Source organism: Mirounga leonina, unplaced genomic scaffold (assembly GCF_011800145.1).
Source record: "Mirounga leonina isolate KUSES-001 unplaced genomic scaffold, KU_Mleo_1.0 Mir_115, whole genome shotgun sequence".
NCBI classification, from domain to species: Eukaryota; Metazoa; Chordata; class Mammalia; order Carnivora; family Phocidae; genus Mirounga; species Mirounga leonina.
The window spans coordinates 45,739,318-45,760,155 of record NW_023270268.1 but is presented as its reverse complement, the minus strand read 5'-3'; the positions used below and the strand labels follow the sequence as shown (position 1 = coordinate 45,760,155).

Here is a 20,838-nt window from a genome sequence, read left to right as displayed (position 1 = left end):
AACTCAGTGTTTATGAGTCAAAACATTGGAAGCCCGGTCTACAATTGCAGGAGCTATTAAACAAGGTCCCAGTGGCTAGTGGCAATTCCTGGACAGTGGGGGTGGAGATGGGGGTGGGGGGAACACAACCCGAACAAATCATTGCATTTAAATCCAGTTCTCTAATGATCCTTTTCACAAGAGAGTTTCTCCAAATGGGCCAAACAGGAGATTCAAACTGCAGGTATCACAGGTTATCCTCGCCAACTGTCAGCCTTCGGGCAGAACCTGGGGGAGCTACAGATGGTGGTGACTCAGCCAAACTCTGAAACCCATAGGCCCACCTGTCAACAGTGAAGGAGATCAACGTGGGCATGAACGTCCAGCCACTGAAACTGTCCTGCCCACCGGCTCCCACTTACACGGGAATTAGAAGTCTAGGAGGAAGTGAGACAGAGGCAAACAGGCGTCTCGCGCTCTCTTAAAAATAAAGAGGAGCTTGGTGGTCGTTTATTTTCCGGGCGCCGCAGAGCCCCGGCGGAGTCCCCAGACACATAAGTCAACGTCACCACGGTCCCCGCCCCGCCTTCCCTCCTCCGCTCTGGAAGGTCCCGAGACCCGGCGGCTGAGCTTGGGACACTGCTGACCGCGGGAGCCCATTGGTCACCTGGGCAAAGAGGTGAGCTGCTCCGCCAATCCTTTCCTGGAGGGGGACGGACGGGACGGCCGAGCGACTAGGGGCTGGGCGTGGGAACGCAGCGAGTCCGCTGCAGGAGGCAGCTCCTGCGAGCGCAAGGGGAGGACGCCCTGCGGAGCGAGGGGCCATTAAAGCAAGCAGGAGCAAGTCACCTCTTCAGTGACTGACGCCAGGCAAAAGATGCACTCTGGGCAAAGATTAATTCAGTAGCTGGAGACCCGTATTGTGGGCATCTATGACAGATCTGTCCAAAAACAGAGAAACTCCTGGGACCTGGGGGGAAAAAATGGAGTGATATTAATAGTTATATTTCAATGACAACTTTAGGGAAAGGAAATTTTAAAACTTCCACTTTGTCTTTTGTTTCTGTAACAATTATAATAACAGGAATGTTTCTGTATTCTGGATTAATGTGGGCACACACGGGTTAGAATTCGCTGAAGCTGTGGACGCCCTCCAGGTCTCTCTCCAGAGTATCACTCCTGAGCGGCAAGCCGAAAAGCCTAAGCCATCTGCTCATTTTGGGGAGCAGAGAACTTGTCCTCCCTCAGTTTTGGATACAGTTTTCCACTTCCTGCTAAGATTTTCTGTCTCTGCCTGGGTCAGGAGAGGATTCAGAACCAGGAAAGAGCTCAGGTACTGTTAATTTCTATTTCGTTATATACATTTTCAGGTTTAAATTTGTGAGAATGCACTGTCCATATGTTCTTGTAGAGTTGTGATTCTTTTAAATAACTCTCATGTGGGCATAACCCAGAACTTCTGTTTTCTAGCTGAATGAGAGAATTACCTTTGTCTCATCATTTGTTCATTTGTTTTTTTGCTTAACTAATGATGGAAGGTGGAAATGCTGTCTCCAATCATATGTTTACTTGAAATTTTTGTAATTGGATGGTTATAATGACAAAAGTCATGTGATTAATCCTATATTAAATTTTAATTTGGACTAAATTCTGATGATAATTCCATTATCTTTATGTATATGAAGACTAGCAATTCTGCAACTCTTTTTAGCGTTGTTTATGGCTAAAGGATAGTTGCTGGTATAATCCCAAAGAAACCATTCTATTATCCTGAGGAATGTTGAGATTTATAAATTACGAAGGTCACTTTTCTTAGAAAAGCACAATAAAAATTTTATTGCAATCCGTGTATATTCTGAATTCCAAGAGAAAATTAGGTTTGGATCCCTCAGCTTGCCCCACACATGGGTAATAGAGATCATTTTTCCAAGAAGTTGAACATATTTCTTCCCTGATGATGCTCCCCGACTCCCATGGCAGACAAGAGGAGGTGAAGGAGGAGGAGGGGGAGGAGGAAGTGGAGGGGGGGAGGTGGAGGTGGAGGAGGGACCAAGGAAAGGTACAGAGGGACGTTCTAAGCAAAGCAAAAGCACCCAGCAGCATGTGTTCCAGGGGTCAGGGTGGCCCATTCCAGTGTAGGTGCAAGGCTCAAGTTCTCTCATCGAGTAAGTTACTGTGGCTTATGGTCATTACATGGCAGTGAAGTGTGCAATGTGTATTTTTTGGCAAGGACTAGAGGACATGTTTGAGATTTATTCACCCTTCCAGTGGAGTATTATAGCTCTTAAAAATGTTTTTGAAGAAGGTTTAATGAAGCAAAAAACAGACCTTATATATTCAATGAATAAAATGTGTTATAAATTTCGTTTGATCACATATACTCACACATACACACAGAAACATACACCGCCTATACAAGGCTGGAAGGAATACAGCAAAATATTAATGATTATATCTGGGTGGTGGGAATATGAGTAATTTTCTTCTACTTATTTACAGCTTCCAAACTTTCTATGATTAGTTTTATAATCAGTTTTTTAAAAGTTGGTCTAAAAGAACTAATGGATAAACAGGAAACTAAGCCTTCTGTTGGCATAATACCTTTGTTATGGTCTCTCTTTTTTCTTTCCTTGAATCTCTAAGTCATAGGGATTACTGCTTTTCACTAAGAAGTGAGAAGCTGTGAAGGAATTTTCACAACAATTAATATCCCACTTGAGCACAAGGCTATGTGAAGAGTAAGTTTTACCATACAAGTTGTGAATGAATGAAATTAGCTACTTATGACCTTTCAGAAAGCTCTCCCAGATTCCCAGACTTAGTGTGTGTAGTTGGAACTTTGCTCAAACCATACCTATAACTCTGAGGTGTGATTCCCTCTCCCCCCCCCCCCAGAATGAAGGTGAAAGGCAGAGGAATCACCTGCTTGCTGGTCTCCTCCATGATGTGCCTGGTGGCCAGCCCTGGGGGCAAGGCCTGTCCTCGCCGCTGTGCCTGCTACATTCCTACAGAGGTGCACTGCACGTTTCGGTACCTGACCTCTGTCCCGGACAGCATCTCACCCGATGTGGAGCGCATTAATTTAGGGTGAGTGGGGGCCCTTGTCCCTTTCTCAAAGAGAGATCACACTGATGCTTTGTCTCCAAAATAGCAAAACAAAACTTGTGAATTTAGGAGATGAACCAAAATTGTTTTAACAGTGTTTCTCGTCTGAAATAAGCACAGGAAGCTCTTAAGTTTGTACGGGAAAATAAGCAACATTTTCCTGGTAAACTTTTACTAGGAGAAAGTTCTAGAACCTGAAATCACTCTCCGTAGGATGGGAGGCCCAGGATTACAGAAGAACTTCATTCTGGCTATCTTTTTGCTGGAAAATAGCATCTGTTAAGAATTAGACAAGATAATAGGACACTGGAAGTGTCCTCCTATATATAAAAGATATATATGAAAAGTTGGTTAGATCCTTTAGTAAGGTCCTTGGACTTCTTTTCATGCAAAGTGACTTATTTAAAATTCTTTCACAAATGTAAACCTAATTAAATCTGCTAAAAGGTGACTATATGTTAAAGTTTCGTGAAAAACTGTGGTGTATGTGTGTGTGTGTATGCATATGCGGTCAGATTTAACATCATGCATTTGATAATAGTGAGCACCTACTATATGCCAGGGATACAACAATGAACAAGATGTATTATTCACTTCTAGAAGCTAGAGTGATATGGAGAAGACAGATGCACAATCAGTACAATTAGTAAGAACCATCAGAGTGCATACAAACTACCTTGGAACCATCACTAATGATAATAGCTAACACTGACTGGGCCCTTACCGTGATCTGGCACTGACCGAAGACTCTCCATGTATTCACTCAATCCTCAGAACACCTTTTAAGTCGCTTCTATTATTTGCATTTTATAGATGAAGAAATGGAGGCTTAGAAAGATTGCTGATTTTACCCAGGGTTGACCGACTACCAAGGCCTAAGTTCATAATCCTAGCCAAACTATTTGGCCAAACTCTTTGGTTAAGAGTCCAGGTTTCTTAACCACTACTTTATAGTGAGAAATTCTACCTGGAAAAGCAAGGGGTGGGGGCGGGCATGTCCTCAAAGAACAGGCTGGGCCTGACCAGGAGTCACAAGTAGAGAGAAGTCGAGTCAAGGGCATCCCAAGCTGAAGGAACAGTATATGCAGAAAGGGTCGAAAATGAGGAGGGATGTGCTTGTCCTGGGAAGGGGAATGTGGACAGTGTAACCGAGACTGCCAGGACCGGGGAGTGGGTGGACCTTCTGTGGCATCTGATGAATCTCAATATATATCAAGCGTTTGATTTTCTCCTTCGAGCACAGGTTATAAAAAGGGAGGTATTGAGGCACCTGAGTGGCTCAGTTGGTTAAGAGTCTGCCTTCGGCTCAGGTCACAATCCCGGGGTCCTGGGATCGAGCCCCGCATTGGGCTCCCTGCTCAGTGGGGAGCCTGCTTCTCCCTCTCCCTCTGCCCCCATCACATGCTCGCTCTCTCTCTTTCTCAAATAAATAAAATCTTTAAAAAAAAAATAAAAAGGGAGGTACAGGCTTTGTGTGTGGACGTGTGCGCGCGCACTGTTGCTTTGACATCTGAACCGCAGCTGACAGGCCTAGCTGATGCCTGACCTTTTAATTTCAGGTACAACAGCTTGGTTAGACTGACAGAAACGGATTTTTCTGGCCTGAACAAATTGGAGTTGCTAATGCTGCACAGCAACGGCATCCATACAATCCCGGCTAAGACCTTCTCAGACTTGCAGGCCTTGCTGGTAAGACCGGGGAGGGGAAGTGCAGGTTCAAGAGGCGAGATGTACCTTGAATGCTGACCATTCCAGTGGAACCCAAAAATCAACATTCTGTGTATGAGAGGGAGACCTCAAAGGAGGATGTCCAAGACTGAGTGCTCTTTAAATGCAATAGTATGTGGAAATTAGAATAATAAGAAAATTCTGAGGCATTTTCTCAGATCTAGGCTAATAGGAAAAAAAAAAAAATCAATACCCAGGGATTACTACACCTTTAAAATTTAATCCAGAAAGGCTACTTCTAGTCCTGTTCATCTGGGATTTGCTGTCTTAGACAGAAGTTAGCTTTCTCTACATAAATATACTTTTAAAATTTTTACTTGTTCAAAAAATTTTGAGAAGTTATGGGGACTTCTAAGAATACATCAAATATTACAAGAATTATCACTCCAGTAAGTGACAAAGTAAAGATAAAACACATCTAGGGATAAGAAAAGGGATCATGGGGAAATGTATATGGAAAGATCAGTATGTCTGATACATATGTAGGACTTAAAGATTTTGAGAAGCTAACTCACAATTGAAGATGCCTATCAAATTTTTTAAATATATGAAAAAAAAAGCTGTTCAGGAAAAGCACAACCATATGTGATTTATTCTTTAAAAAACATTTTTTATCACTGTGTATTTGACATACGATATTACACAAGTTTCAGGTGTACAATATAAGTGCTTCAACATTTATATACATTAGGAAGTGATTATGATAAATCTAGCTACCATCTGTCATGGTACAAAGTTGTTACAGTATTGTTAACTATATTCCCTATGCTGTACATCACATTCCTATGATTTATTTATTTTATAGCTGCAAGCTTGTAACTTTCAATCCCCTTACCCTATTTTCCCCACCCCACCCCCTCCCCGGCAAATACCAGAATGTTTTCTGTACCTATGAGTCTGTCTGTATCTTTTTTGTATTTTGGAATCCACAAATAAGTGAAATTTTATGGTGCTTGCCTTTCTCTGACTTACTTCATTTAGCATACTATCCTTTATTCTATCCATGTTATCACAAATGGCAAGATTTTATTCTTTTTTATGACCAAATATTTGTGTGTGTGTAGACACACATATACATATATACATATACATCTTCTTTATCTATCTGTTGATGGACACTTAGGTAGCTTCCATACCTTGGCTATTGTAAATAATGCCGCAGTAAACATAGGGGTGCATATATTTTTTTGAATTAGTGTCTTCATTTTGTCCGGATAAGTATGCAGAAGTGGAATTGCTGGATTGTATGGTAGTTCTAATTTTAATTTCTTGAGCCATCTCCATACTATTTTCCACAGTTGCTGCACTCTTTGTATTCCCACCAAGAGTGCACAAGAGCTCCCTACCTCTAACATCCTGACACCTGTTGTTTCCTGTGTTGTTAATTTTAGCCATTCTGACAGGTGTAAGGGGATCCCTCATTGTGGTTTGGCTTTGCATTTCCCTGATAATAAGTGATATTGAGCATCTTTTCAAGTGTCTGTTGGCCATCTGGATGTCTTCCCTAAAAGAGATCTGTCTGTTCATGTCTTCTGCCCATTTTTTAAATTGGATTATTTGTTTTTGGGGTGTTGAGTTTTATAAGTTCTTTGTATATTTTGGATACTAACACTTTATGGGATATGTCATTTGCAAATATCTTCTCCCATACCATAAATTTTGCCTTTTAGTTTTGTTGATGGTTTCTTCACTGTGCAGAAGCTTGTGTGTGTGTGTATGTGTGTGTGTGTGTGTGTAGTCCCAATTGTTCATTTTGATTTTTGTTTCCCTTGCCTCAGGGTACCTATCTACAAAAAAGCGCTAGGGCTGATGTCAGGGAAATGTCTGGCTGTGCTCTCTTCTAGGGTTTTTATGGTTTCAGGTCTCACATTTAGGTCTTTAATCCATTTTGAATTTATTTTTGTCTATTGTGTAGGAAAGTCATCCAGTTTCACTCTTTTGCATGTGGCTCTCCAGTTTTCCCAACACCATTTGTTGAAGAGATTATCCTTTTCCCACTGGATATTCTTTCATGCTTTGTTGAAGATTAATTGACCATATAACTGTGGGCTTATTTCCAGGTCTTCTACTCTGTTCCATTGATCTTTGTGTCTATTTTTTGTGCCAGTACCATACTGTTTTGATGGCTTATAGTTTTATAATATAACTTGAAGTCCAGAATTGCAATGCCTCCAGCTTTGCTTTCCTTTTTCAAGATTGCTTTCACTATTTGGGGTCTTTTGTGGTTCTACTCAAATTTTAGGATTGTTTGTTCTAACTCTGTGAAAAATGTTGATATGTTGATAGGGATTGCATTAAATGTGTAGATTGCTTTGGGCAGTGTGGTCATTCTAATAACATTTGTTCTTCCAAACCCTGAACATAAAATGTCATTCCACTTTTTTGTGTCCTTTTCCATTTCTTCATTAATGTATTATAATTTTCAGGTACAGGCCTTTCAGCTCTTTGGTTAGGCTTATTCCTAACTATCTTATTGTTTTTGGTGCAATTGTAAAAGGAATTGTTTTCTTAATTTCTCTTCTGCTTCATTATGGGTGTATAGTAATGCAACAGATTCCTGTATACTGATTTTATATCCTGTGATTTGACTGAATTATCAGTTTTAACAATTTTTTGGTGGAGTCTTTCAGGTTTTCTATATATAGAATTGTGTCATCTGCAAATAGTGAATGTTTCATTTCACCTTACCAGTTTGGATGCCTTTTATTTCTTTTTGTTGTCTGACTGCTGTGGCTAGGACTTCCAATACTGTGTTGTATAAAAGTGTTGAGACTGGACATCCATGTCTTGTTCCTGACCTTAGGGGAAGGGCTGTCCATTTTTCCCCACTGAGGATAATGTTGGCTGTGGGTTTTTCATATATGGCCTTATGTTAAAGTATGTTCCCTCCAAACCTACTTTGTAGAGGGTTTTTATCATGAATGGATGTTGTACTTTGTCAAATGTTTTTTCTGCATCTATTGAAATGATCATATAGTCTTATCCTTTCTCTTATTGATGTGATGTGATGTTGATTGATTTGCAAATATTGAACCACTCTTGCAACCCAGGAATAAATCCCACTGGATCAGGGTGAATGATTTTTTTAATGTATTGTTGGATTTGGTTTGCTAGTATTTTGTTGAGGATTTTTGCATCTATGTTCATCAGAGATATTGGCCTGTAGTTCTCTTTTTTTCTGGTGTCTTTATCTGGTGTTAGTATCAGGGTAATGCTGGCCTCATAGAATGAATTTGGAAGTTTTCCTACTTTTTCTGTTTTTTGGAGTAGTTTGAAAACAGTAGGTATTAACCCTTTGTTAAATGTTTGGTAGAATTCACCTGTGAAGCCCTCTATCTGGCCCTGGACTTTTGTTTGTTAGGAGCTTTTGGACTATTCATTCAATTTCTTGCTGGTTATTGGTCTGTTCAAGTTTTCTGTGTCTTCCTATTTCAGTTTTGGTAGGTTTTATGTTTCTGGGAATTGATCCATTTCTTCTGGGTTGTCTAATTTGTTGGCATATAGTTTTTCATAATATTCTAATTGTATTTCTGTGGTATTGGTGGTTATTTCTCCTCTCTCATCTGTTATTTTATTTATTTGGGTCCTTTCTCTTTTCTTTTTGATAAGTCTGTCTAGAGGTTTATCAATTTTATTGATTTTTTTCATAGAACCAACTTCTGGTTTCGTTGTATCTGTTCTATTGTTTTTTTAGTTCCTTTATCATTTATTTCCGCTCTAATCTTTGTTATTTTCTTTTTTCTGCTGGTTTTGGGTTTTGTTTTTTTCTGTAGCTCCTTTAGGTGTAAGATTAGGTTGTTTATATGAGATTTTTCTTCTTGAGTTATGCCTGTATTGCTATAAACTTCCCTCTTAGAACTGTGTTTGCTGCATCCCAAAGGTTTTAGACCATTGTGTTTACATTTTCATTTGTTTCTATGTACTTTTTTATTCCTTGATTTCCTGACCCATTCATTGTTTAGTAGCATGTTATTTGACCTCCATGTATTTGTGCTCATTCCAGACTTTTTCTTGTGGTTGACCTCTAGATTCATAGTGTTGTGGTCAGAAAAGGTACATGGTATGACTTCAGTCTTTTTGTATTTGTTGAGGCTGGTTTTGTGGCTTAATATGTATCCTGTTTTAGAGAATGTTTCATGTGCACTTGAAAATGTGTATTCTGCTGTTTAAGGAGGGAATGTTCTAAATATATCTGTTAAATCCATCTGGTCCGGTCTGTCATTCAAAGCCATTGTTTCCTTGTTTATTTTCTGTTTAGATGATCTGTCCATTGATGTAAGTGGGGTGTTAAAGTCCCCAACTATTACTGTATTATTTTAGATTAGTTCTGTCATTTGTTATTAACTGTTTTATGTATTTGGGTGCTCCCATGTTGGCTGCATAAATATTTACAATTGTTATGTCCTTGTTGGATTGTTGCCATTATTATTATATAGTGCCCTTTGTTGTCTCTTGTTACAGTCTTTGTTTTAAAGCCTATTTTACCTGATATAAGTATTGCTACTCCAGCTTTCTTTTGACATCCATTTGCATAATAAATGGTTCTCCATCCCCTCACTTGCAATCTGCAGCTGTCTTTAGGTCTAAAATGAGTCTCTTGTAAGCAGCATGTACTGGGTCTTTTTTTTTTTTTTTTTTAATCCATCTGTCACCCTGCATCTTTGATTGGAGTGTTTGGTCCATTTAAATTCAAAGTAATTATTGAGAGATAAATACTTATTGCCATTTGATTACTTGTTATGTAGTTGTTTCTGAAGATTTTCTCTGATCCCTTCTTTCATGGTTTGCTGGTTTTCTTTAGTGAGATTTTTGGATTTCTTTCTATTGATTCTTTGCATATGTATTAGTGGTATTTTGATTTGTGGTTACCATTAGATTTGTACATAACATCTTCTACATATAGTAGTCTGTATTAAGTTGATGGTCTTTTAAGTCTGAACCCATTCTTTACTCCTCTGGTCCCCATGTTTTAGGTATATGGTATCATATTTTATATCATTTTATTGTGTGAGTTCTTCGACTGGTTTTTTATATAAATATTCATTTTTACTGCTTTTTTGTTTTCTACCTTCATACTGTCATTTTTGGTCTTTTCTTTCCACTCAAAGAGTTCCCTTTAATATTTCTTGCAAAACTGCTTTGATGGTCATGAACTTCTTTAGTTTTGGGGGGAAACTATTTCTCCTTCTATTATAAATGCTAGCCTTGCTGGACAGAGGTTTTTCCCATTCACCAATTTGAATATATGCCACTTCTTTCTGGCTTGGGAAGTTTCTGCTGAAAAATCTGCTGACAGCCTATGTTGGGGGGGGGGTTCCTTTGTATGTAACTGTTTTCCTTTGTCTTGCTACTTTTAAATTTTTTTCTTTATCACTGTATTTTGCCATTTTAATTAAAGTACATCTTGGTGTGGATCTGTTATTGTTGATTTTGTTGGGGGTTCTCTGTGCCTCCTAGATCTGGATATCTGTTTCCTTCCTGAGATTAGGGAAGTTTTCAGCTATTATTTCTTCAAATAAGTTCTCTGCCCCAATTTCTCTATTCTTCCTCTGGGACTCCTATAATAAAAATGTTATTACATTTGATGGAGTCACTGAGTTCCCTAAGTCTATTTTTGTTCTGCATAATTCTTGTTTCTCTCTTTTGTTTAGCTTGATTACTTCCCATTACTCTGTCTTCTAGGTCATTAATATGTTCCTCTGCTTCTTCCTGTGTGCTGTTCATTACATCAACTGTGTTTCTCATTTTGTTTATTGAGCCCTTTATCTGTGCTATGTTATTCCTTATCTCTGTGTTAATGGTGTCACTGATGTCCTCTATTCTTTTCTCCAGTCCAGTGAGAATCCTTATGATCATTGCTTTAAATTCTCCATCAGGCATGTTACTTATATCTGTTTTACTTAGAACTCTGGCAGTGGCCTTGTCCTGTTTTTTCATTTGTGGCAAATTCCTTTGTCTTCTCATTTTGTCTAGGTCTCTGTGCCTGTTTCTCTGTGTTAGGAAAGTCAGCTATGTCTCCTGTTATTGAGGGTAATGGCTTTATGAAGAAGAGTTCCTGTAGTGCCCTGCAGTGTAGTGCCTCCTGTTCCCCAGGGCGTGGAGCCTCCAGGAGTATCTCCAGTGTGTGCTGCATGAGCTCTGCTATTGTGTCATGGCTGCTTTATCCTTCGGGCCAGTTGTCTGCAGAGGCTCTGTCTGTTGTTGGCAGTGTTTGGTCCCTGGCCTAAATGTGGTGTGTTTTAACTAAGCGTGCTCTGGTTTGCTTGTGAAATGAGACCTGTTGCCCCTGCCACCAGAACTGAAGCTACACAAAACTCTCAGGTCAAGAGACATGGGGTTGGCAGGGGTTTGAGCTGGTCTTCTGAGGGAGGCAGCCCACTGCCCTGGGACTGAGGCAAGCTTGACTGGGAAGGGCAGTTCTTCTGGAGCTCAGGCAGGTGGGGCTTGGTGTAAGCAAGTTAGGTAGTGAGTACTGGTGCTGCATTGGTTCCCCTGGGTGGCCCTGTGCTTATGCTGAGGTGCAGGGGAGGGAAATAGAGCCTTCCAGTTTCTTTGTTCCTGGAGGAGTCTCTCTGTGAACACTGCACCTCTGGGACATAAACCTCTAGTTGCACCCCAGGCACTCTTCAGATCCACAGTATATGTCTGTGGGCTGTTTGCCCTTGCTTCTTTCCAAGTAAAGCCTCAATGCCTTCCAATCTCTCCCAGAACTGAGCACACCAACCCTTAAAACTCCAGGTTTAAAGCCCTGCTAGTTGCAAGAACTCACAAAATTCGGGCCCTCTCACTTTCCAGGCCAGTTGCTATGGGCATTCATTTTCCCCATGCAGTCCCCTGTTGGTCTGTCTTCTGCCCTTCTCCATGACTGCAGCTCCCCACCACAGCAGCCACAATCCATACCTCTCCCAAGCTGCATCTCTGTACTTTCTATCTTCTTCGATGTGGCCTCTTCTCTACCTTCAGGTATGGAGTTTGTTCTGCCAGTCTTCAGATAGATTTCTGAGGGTTTTAGGATGATTTGATAGTTATCTAGTTGTATTTGTGGGATGAGAAGAGCCTAGGGTCCTCCTACTCCGCTGCCATCTCCCCCTTACACCTGAATGAATTTAAAAATTTTAAGAGGATCTTATATACCAGGGAGATTATAACTATAAGCAAAATAATTTCCAATGTGTAGAGGGCACTTCAGAGCCATGGTCCACAAGACTCATATGAATCAAAATCAAATAGGTCAAATAAAAACCCCCGTTGAAGGAGTTACCTTTTTAAGCCAAATCTTCTGTTAGTGATTTTATGTAATTGAGTTTCAACTTCCCCCAGAAGTGTTAATTCAGGTGCAGCAGGTTGTGTTGACCATAGGACAGATATATCCTTGCTCAGCTAAAAGATAGTCAAGGGCTATCCTATTATCAAGAACTATGTTGGCCAGAGAGCCTAAGAATCTTTGTTGGGCAGCTCTTGTCTTAGCAATGGAATCTGCAGTATCTTCGCGAGTTAAGAAGTTCCTGATCATATCTTTATTTATTTTCACTCCTAACTAGGGAATTATGGCCCTGCCAAAGAAAGCAATTCCTGAATTATGAATGCCTCCTCATAGGTCTTTTCTAACTCAGTGATGTAAATACAGGAGAGTTAACTAATGAAGTATCTTAGTTGTCTATGGAAAGTTAAGGGCACAGTTAGATAACCTAGAAGGCATTGCCCAGCTTGTGTGCCAGCCATCTAGACATTCGTAGGTCCAAGAAGAATTATAACCATCACAGAAAAAGATAAATCCTGTTGGCACACAGACCATTACCATTAGGGAGGTACTATTAATGGATTTGTTCACAGGGACTGCTGCATTTGCTGGTTCAAGCCAAGAGTCAGTCAGGTTTTCAATGCATATAAGAAGAGAATCCCTAAACCTGAGAGTGTTGTTCTAAATGTCTTGCAAAGATGGGTGCTGCTGGTAAGTTCTCTTGGTGAGAACAGATATGATCTAGATAATTATGGGAATATGGGGGTGCAAACATATTAAGATTTACATAGGTATTTGTGTTTAGATAGGTAAGTACAGTCATTATTGGAGAAAGGTAAAAAGGCACTGGATATTCTGGCCATGAAAGTTGAACTTGGTAAGAGATTTCTAAGGGTGTGGGAGGGGCTGATTGTAGTCTGCAATGATATTGAGAATAGAAGAGGAATTACTTATAAGGAGTACCAGGAGATCTCTAGCATCAAGGATAGATAAAAAGCTTTGACAAATCCAGCAGTCTGAAAGGTTACTGCCCTTAGCAATGGCCTGGGAGATATGGATGATGGCATTATCTTTCCAGACCAATGCCAGAGTAAAGACAAGGAAAAGAAGGAGGTTTTCTTGTTTAAAGTATGAAATTTTGATCTGTCATTTTGGGCAGAAGCCATCTACCTCAATGTCAGCTACCTCTCTTCCTTATCAATTTGATTCAGAAGTCTCCAGCATCTATACAGGAACAGATGTCAGGTGGAGCTCTCTTCAGCTGTGAGTATCGTATCCAATCCTTTGTAGTTTTGCAGCAATGCCAGGTTAGAAGCACTTGGTAAGGTCCCTTTCAATGGAGCTTGAGGACTATCTTCTGATAATGTTTCCAAAATACCTAATCACGACTCCAGATTGTGACTAACAGGGACCTTCCGATTGACATCTGGGAAGGTTTTTTTAACCTGTTGATGATAGGCTTAAGCATAAGACATTAGAGATTTACAGTGGCTGGTCATACCAGCACAAGATGACAATTAGCAGAAAGTTTATGCCAATAGGCACTGGTCTGCTGGTGACTCTCTTGTGTGGAATGGGTTTGTTTCTTAAAGGGAATATTGCAAATGGTCAGCAAGACAAAAGGCAATACCTTAGGTCAAAGAAGTCCAGTAACTTCAGCAGGTTTAGAGATTTTTAAGTTTGAGGATCATTAGTTCTTTCTGATGCCTGATGACTGAGGGTGATAAGAGCAATGATAATTCCAAGAAGTTTGCAAGGCTTTTGTTAAGGCTCATGATGTGCCTGGTGAAGTCAGTGCCTTGATCACTGGGGATTAGGGAAGGTACACCAATGAGAAACACATTGTCTAATAGTTTATTTGCTACTGTGAGGGCATCAGCCTTGTGGCAACGGAAAGCTTCAATCCATCCAGAAAACACACACATAAAATAACAAGAACATATTGATAACTCATACTAAGTGGCAGTTGAATGAAGTCCAGCTGCAGGTGTTCAGAGTGTCCAGAAGGAAGACTGAAGACTCTGGGAACAACAAGTTTATCCAGGATTATGAATTTAACAGGTCAGACATTGGTAGACTATCTTTGCAATTTTTTTTTAAATTTTATTTATTTGACAGCACAAGCAGGGGGAGCAGCAAGCAGAGGGAGAGGGAGAAGCAGACTCCCCACTGATCAGGAAGCCCGATACAGGGCTCGATTCCAAGACCCTGAGATCATGACCTGAGCTGAAGGCAGACATTAACCAGCTGAGCCACCTAGGAGCCGCTGCAATTTTTTTTTTTTTTTTAAGTAAGCTCCATGCCCAGCATGGACCCCAGTTCAGGGTTTGAACTCAAGACCCTGTGATCAAGACCTAGCTAAGATCAAGAGTCATACGCTTAACCGACTGAACCACCCAGGTGCTCCTGTCTTTACAACTTTATAGAAGTCTCTCCATCAATATCTATTCATAATTGAAGTCATTTTAAATGCACTACCATGGGTTAAGGAATGCAAAACACATGAAAAATGGGGTTTGTCAGGGAGCCAGGAAGAACTATCTTGGGTTCTTCCAGGAAGAACCATCTTCGGTTTCCCATGGGCCCAACTATTCACTTAATTTACAGCCTTTGTTTACCCATCTTAATTTCTCTGATTTGGAAGCAGACTGTTGCCATGTTACAAGGACATGAGGATGGCAAAAGTCTGGTAATGAGGGGCCATTTACTGCAGCAGCAGAAAGGATTCCATCTATGTGTCATAATTTTACAAATACAATAGAGAAGGCTTAGTATTACTTATTTGACAATGCTTCCCATGTAATTTACGAATCAAATAAGTCTAATTAGTTTAACAAATCCTTTGGAATATTCCAGATCAATAAGACCTCATTTAGAATTTGATAATTAGGGGCACCTGGGTGGCTCAGTTAAGGTTAAGTGTCTGCCTTCAGCTCTGGTCATGATCCCAGGGTCCTGGGATCGAGCCCCGTGTTGGGCTCCCTGCTCAGCTGGGAGCCTGCTTTTCCCTCTCCCTCTGCTCCCCTGCTCCTGCTCTCTTGCTCAACCTCTATCTCAAATAAATTCTTAAAAATCTTAAAATATATATATAAATTATATATATGATATATAATATATATCATATATAAATTATATATTATATATCATATATAAAATTATATATATTATAACCATATATATATCATTTTAAAGCACTTGCCTAAATAAAATCACAGACCATTATGAAATTTCACCTTTTAAGTATGAAGAAACTTTTACAATCTGTTATCAAAAGCAGACCAAAACCCCAAGAAAACTGTTCTTTTAACAGTGAGAAAATCAAATTCTAATTTTGTACCAACTTACTTTTAATATTAAAACTCATTTTTAAGTTCCTTTTAATTTAGCCAGCTTATTTATACATTAAAATTCATTTTCAAAGATTCTTTTTCCACAAACCTTCTACAACTCTTTTCTACATTCCAATTTTGCTTTGTTTTTCTTTTTTAAATGATTAGCCTCAAATTAGGACAAAATTACTTTCTCTTCCCTCAATATCAACAAAATGTATTACATTCTTTATACCTTATCTTAGCAAAAATATATCCTATTTTCCTGGCATATGAAGATGTTTCCCTTATTATTTCTATGAGCTTTATTTACATATACTATTTAGAATTCTTAACCCTTGGAAACCTTAATTTCTAGTGAAAAATAAGTAAGCAATTGTGAACTGTTTGTTATACTAACATTCCTTAAATTTGCAAATTTATGAATACATTGTATAATTCCTAGAAACATATACCTTATGCAGTTTTCCAATAGAGCACTAACATCCAAATATCTTAATTTTTCCATAACAAGAAGCCAAAAGTAGATAAACCTATGTTTAGTAGTTATTGTTTCATTTTTTTAATCTTATCAGGAAATGATCTAGATATTCAGTGAGTTCACCTTCACTCATCACTTAGCAAAACTTTAAGTTTTCAAGGTACCAAGAAGATTTGGAAAACTTTTAAAACTTTTTGTCTATTCAATCTATTTGTACTTGACAGTTATATCTAGATTACCCATGAAAACTTCATGAGACATCAAAGAAAATCAACTATCATTCTAAGTAATTTTTGCTGACAAATTGCAACAGATGTAACATGAATTAAGTAAATTTGGCAGAATAGAAGTGGATTATCTGTATTATATTCAAAGTTTGATAACTATAAAGACATGCCCGTTTTAATTAAACCAACAAACTTAAACTTGCTAAAGATCTTCCCAGATCAAGTGAATTTGAAAAACATTTTAGTTTGTTTCTATTATATTTGACAATTTAATTCATATAAGCATTTAATTTTCTTTAAGCCAATTCAATAGAGCTCTTGTACACATTAATTTTAGCAATACCATCTGGAGGTAGAAAATACCATATATCTACAACACACATATATGACACACATGAACAAAGAAACAGATGTAGAGAACTTATACCTTCTGTTTTTAAATTACTGCCATGAAATAGGTACAAAACTCATTTATTATAAAAGTTGAATCTAAATTTGTTTCTCTGGTAGATGGAATAAATTAAGCTTACTTGACAATAAAGTTATTAAATCTTTTCAAATACCTATTCCGGTGTCAGCTGGGACAAATAGTAAATATTTCTGGCAGTATTAAATTCCTGAGGTATTGTCAAAGATGGTGAAAAGATACTATTATCACAAGATCTAGAGTCTCTCCCAAAGATAGGCAAAGAAAGAACTAACAACCTATGTTTCCCAGGCAATCAGAAAGCCAAGCCAAGCTCCTAGGATATAAAAAAAAAAAAAAGACAAGAAGGCAATAGTTATTCCTAGAAGAAAGGATCAATAACCAGTTGGTCTGGATTTGGAAAGGATGCGCCAATGTGAAATTTTATTTGTTTCTCTTGACTGGGCTCAGGAAATAATCGATTTACAAAAACTCTTGAGAATCCTCTCTAGGTTTAAGACATTCTTTAACTATGGCCTTTGACCAAGGAGTGAAAGATAATCTGAAGAGGATTGACTATATCCTTGGATGGTCTTATTTTAAAAAGGTAACTGTTTAATAGTCTCTTCAGAATGGATGTCAGTCTTACAGTCTTTAAGGTAATTTTCTCTCTCTTTTTTTTTTAAGACTTGAGAGAGAGAGAGAGAGAGAGAGAGACAGAGTGAGTGGGGGCGGGGGGCGAGGGAGAGGGAGAAGCAGACTCCCCACTGAGCAGGGAACCAGATGGCTGGGCTCGATCCTAGGACCCTAAGATCATGACCAGAGCTGAAGGCAGACACTTAACTAATTCAGCCACCCAGGTGCCCCTCTCTTTAATTTTTCATTAATGCTTTGCAATGAATCTTTCAATGAATCTGCAATTCAAAATTTTGGAATTTTGAAATTTTTGGAGGCTTCTGAATCCCAATTGAAATAGGTATCCCTTTCTGTTTCATTTGGGAACCCTTGCTTCCAAGGGCACTTCTTAAATGACACATAATTGGAACATTCCCCATAATGACCATTGTATTTTAGGTTATTAATTCCCTTGAGGGTTGACAGAAGCTTGGTTGGACCCTAGCCACAAATGGAGTTAACCCACATTTCTGTCTGGCCTTATTTTGGGGCCACCAACCTGATGGTTACCAAACCAAGGTCCTCAGGACACAAAACAATCTTAGTAAAATTTTGCTGTTTTTTCTAGATATCTGCAACTTCTGAGGCTATAGTTCCTAGACATAAAATAACCAGGTGTACCGGAAGGTGGCCCACTTAAGAGTTTAAGGATGTCATTAGCTAAGGCTTTGAGTTTCTCGGAGCCAAACTAATGCCTGAAAGGAATATTTTGACATAATTGTAAATGAGATTATTTCTTTAATTTCTCTTTCTGCTATTTCCTTATTAGTGTATACAAATGCAATAGATTTCTGTGTTTTATGTTTGGATCCTGCAGTTTTCCTGAACTCATTTATTCTAATAGTTTTTTGATGAACCTTCCAGTTTTCTATATGAAGTATCATGTCATCTGCAAATGGAGAGTTTTACTTATTCTTTTCCAATTTGGATCATTTCTATTCCTTTCTCCCGTCTGATTGCTATGCCTAGAGCTTCAAGTACTATGTTGAATAAAAAATGGTAAGGATGCATATAGCTTGGATTGTTGCTGATTTTAAAGGAAAAACTTTCAGCTTTCTACCATTGAGTATGATGTTAGCTGTGGGTTTGTCGTATGGCCTTTGTTATGCTTCAATATGTTTCCTTTATAACCACTTTGTTGAGGGCTTTTATTATAAATAGCTGTTTGATTTTATCAAATGCTTTTTTTTGCATCTATTAAGATGGTCATATGATTTTTATCATTTCTGTTAATGTGGCATATCATGTTGATTTGCGGATGTTGAATTATCCTTGCATCCCTGGAATAAATCCCAGTTGATCATGGTGTAGGAGTCTTTTAATGTCATGTTGAATTCACTTTGCTAATATTTTATTGAGGATTTTTGCATCTATGCTTATCAGTGATATTGGCCTGTAATTTTATTTCTTATAATGTTCTTGTCTGGTTTTGGTACCAGGGTAATACTAGCCTTATAAAATGAATTTGTAGGCATTTCTCCTGGCCTTTGGTTCATAGTTTTTTGATTACTGATTCATTTTCATTACCGGTAATCTGTCTGTTCAGGTTTCCTATTTCTTTCTGATTAAGTTTTGGAAGATTGTTTCTAGGAATTAATTCATTTCTTCTAATTTGTCCCATTTATTGGCATAAAACTTTTTGTAGTTGTTTAATGACCTTTTGTAATCTGTGGTTGTAACTTCTCTTTAACTTGTGATTTTATTTACGTGGGCCTTTTTCCTTGGTGAGTCTGGCAGAAGTTTTATCAATTTTGTTCATCTTTTTAAAAAAATCAGCTCTTAATTACATTGGTTTTGGTTTTGTTTTTTAGTCTCCATCTCATTTATTTCTACTCTGACCTTTATTATTTTCTTTATTCTTCTAACTTTAGATTTTGCTCTTTTCCTAGCATCTTTAGGTGTAAAGTTAAATTGTTTATTTGATAAGTTTGTTTGTTTCTTCTGATGGGCCTGTATCATTATAAACTTTCCTTTAGAATTCCTTCTGCTGTGTCACAAAGATTTTGGAACATCGTTTTTTTATTTTTGTCTCCAGGTATTTTTTTATTTCCTCTTTGATTTCTTCATTGACTCATTGGTTATTTACTAACATGTTGTTTAGCTTCCAGGTGTTTTTCTTTCCATTTTTCTTCTCATTGATTTCTAGTTTTACACCATTATGGTCAGAGAAGATGGCTGATATGATTTCCATCTTCTTAAATTTATTGAGACTTGTTTTATGGCCTAACATGTGCTCTATCTTGGAGAGTGTTCCATGTGCACTTGAAAACAATGTGTAGTCTATTGTTTTCAGATGGAATGTTCTGTACATATCTGATCGATCAGTCTGGTCTAATGTGTCATTCAAACCACTTTTTCCTTTTTGATGTTCTGTCTGGATTATCTATCCATTGGTATAAGTGGGTGTTAAAGTCCCCTACTATTATTGTATTAGTGTTAATTTCTTCCTTTATGTCTATTAATATATTATACATAAATGCTTTATGTATTTAGGTGCCCCTGTTTTTAGTGCATATTTACAATTGTTATATCCTCCTGTTGGATTCGTCCCTTTATCATTATGTTATGACCTTCTTTGTCTCTTATTTATTTGTATACATCGTTGAATTTAATTGTGGTGAAATATAAAATTTACCATTTTAACCATTTTTAAATGTATAGTTCAGTGACATTAAGTACCTTCACATTATTGTGCAACTATCACCACCATTCATCTCCAGAACTTTTTCATCTTCTCAAAATAAAGCTCTATATCCATTAAATAATAACTCCCCATTCTTTCCCCCCCAGCCCTTCATAACCAGTATTCTTTCTTTCTCTTTGAGTATTTTATGTTCCTCATATAAGTGGTATCTTAACAATATTTGTCTTTTTGTGACTATTTCACATAGCATATCTTCCATATTCATGCATGTTGTAGCATGCATCAAAATTCCATTCCTTTTTATTTTTTAAGTATTGTATCTTATTAAAATTTTTAAATATATTTTTAATTCAGTATAATTAACATGCAGTGTTACATTTCAGGTGTATAATATAGTGATTGAACAGTTCTATACATTACTCAGTGTTCATCATGTTAAGTGTACTCCTAATCCCCTTCACCTATTTCACCCATCCCTAACCCCAACCTCCCCTCTGATAACCATCAGTTCTCTATAATTAAGAGTCTATTTTTAGGTTTGTCTTTTTTCTTTGTTTAGTTTCTTAAATTCCATGTGTGAGTAAAATTGTATGGTATTTGTCTTTCTCTGGCTTATTTCACTTTGTGTGTGTGTGTATGTATGTGTGTGTGTGTGTGTGTGTATCCATTCACTTATCAATAGAAACCTGGGTTTTTTCCATATCTTGGTTATTGTAAGTAGTGCTGCAGTAAACATAGGGGTGCATATATGTTTCTGAGTTAGTGGTTTTGTATTCTTTGGGTAAATAGTAGTGGAATTACTGGAACATATGGTAGTTTTACTTTAATTTTTTCTCAGGAAGCTCCATGTTTTCCATAGCGGCTACACCACTTTACATTCCCACCAACAGTACACAAAGATGCCTTTTTTCCACATGCTTGCCAACACATGTTTGTTGTGGTTTAGATGGTAGCCATTCCTGGCAGTTGTGAGGGGGTATCTCATTGTGGTTTTTATTTGCATTTCTCTGATGAGTGATGTTGA

The 20,838-nt window shown here is 38.1% G+C and overlaps 1 protein-coding gene across 1 annotated transcript in view; it reads left to right on the top strand.

Annotated features, from left to right (window-relative positions):
- The first annotated feature begins 211 nt into the window (after positions 1–211).
- The window catches only part of IGSF10 (immunoglobulin superfamily member 10), a 66,069-nt gene continuing 45,442 nt past the window's right edge, over positions 212–20,838 (top strand). The window contains exons 1-4 of the mRNA XM_034997142.1: positions 212–658; positions 1,064–1,312; positions 2,875–3,066; positions 4,644–4,773. Of these exons, the coding sequence (XP_034853033.1) occupies positions 2,876–3,066; positions 4,644–4,773 (321 nt within the window). The 5' untranslated portion in view covers positions 212–658; positions 1,064–1,312; position 2,875. The remainder of the gene's footprint in view (positions 659–1,063; positions 1,313–2,874; positions 3,067–4,643; positions 4,774–20,838) is intronic.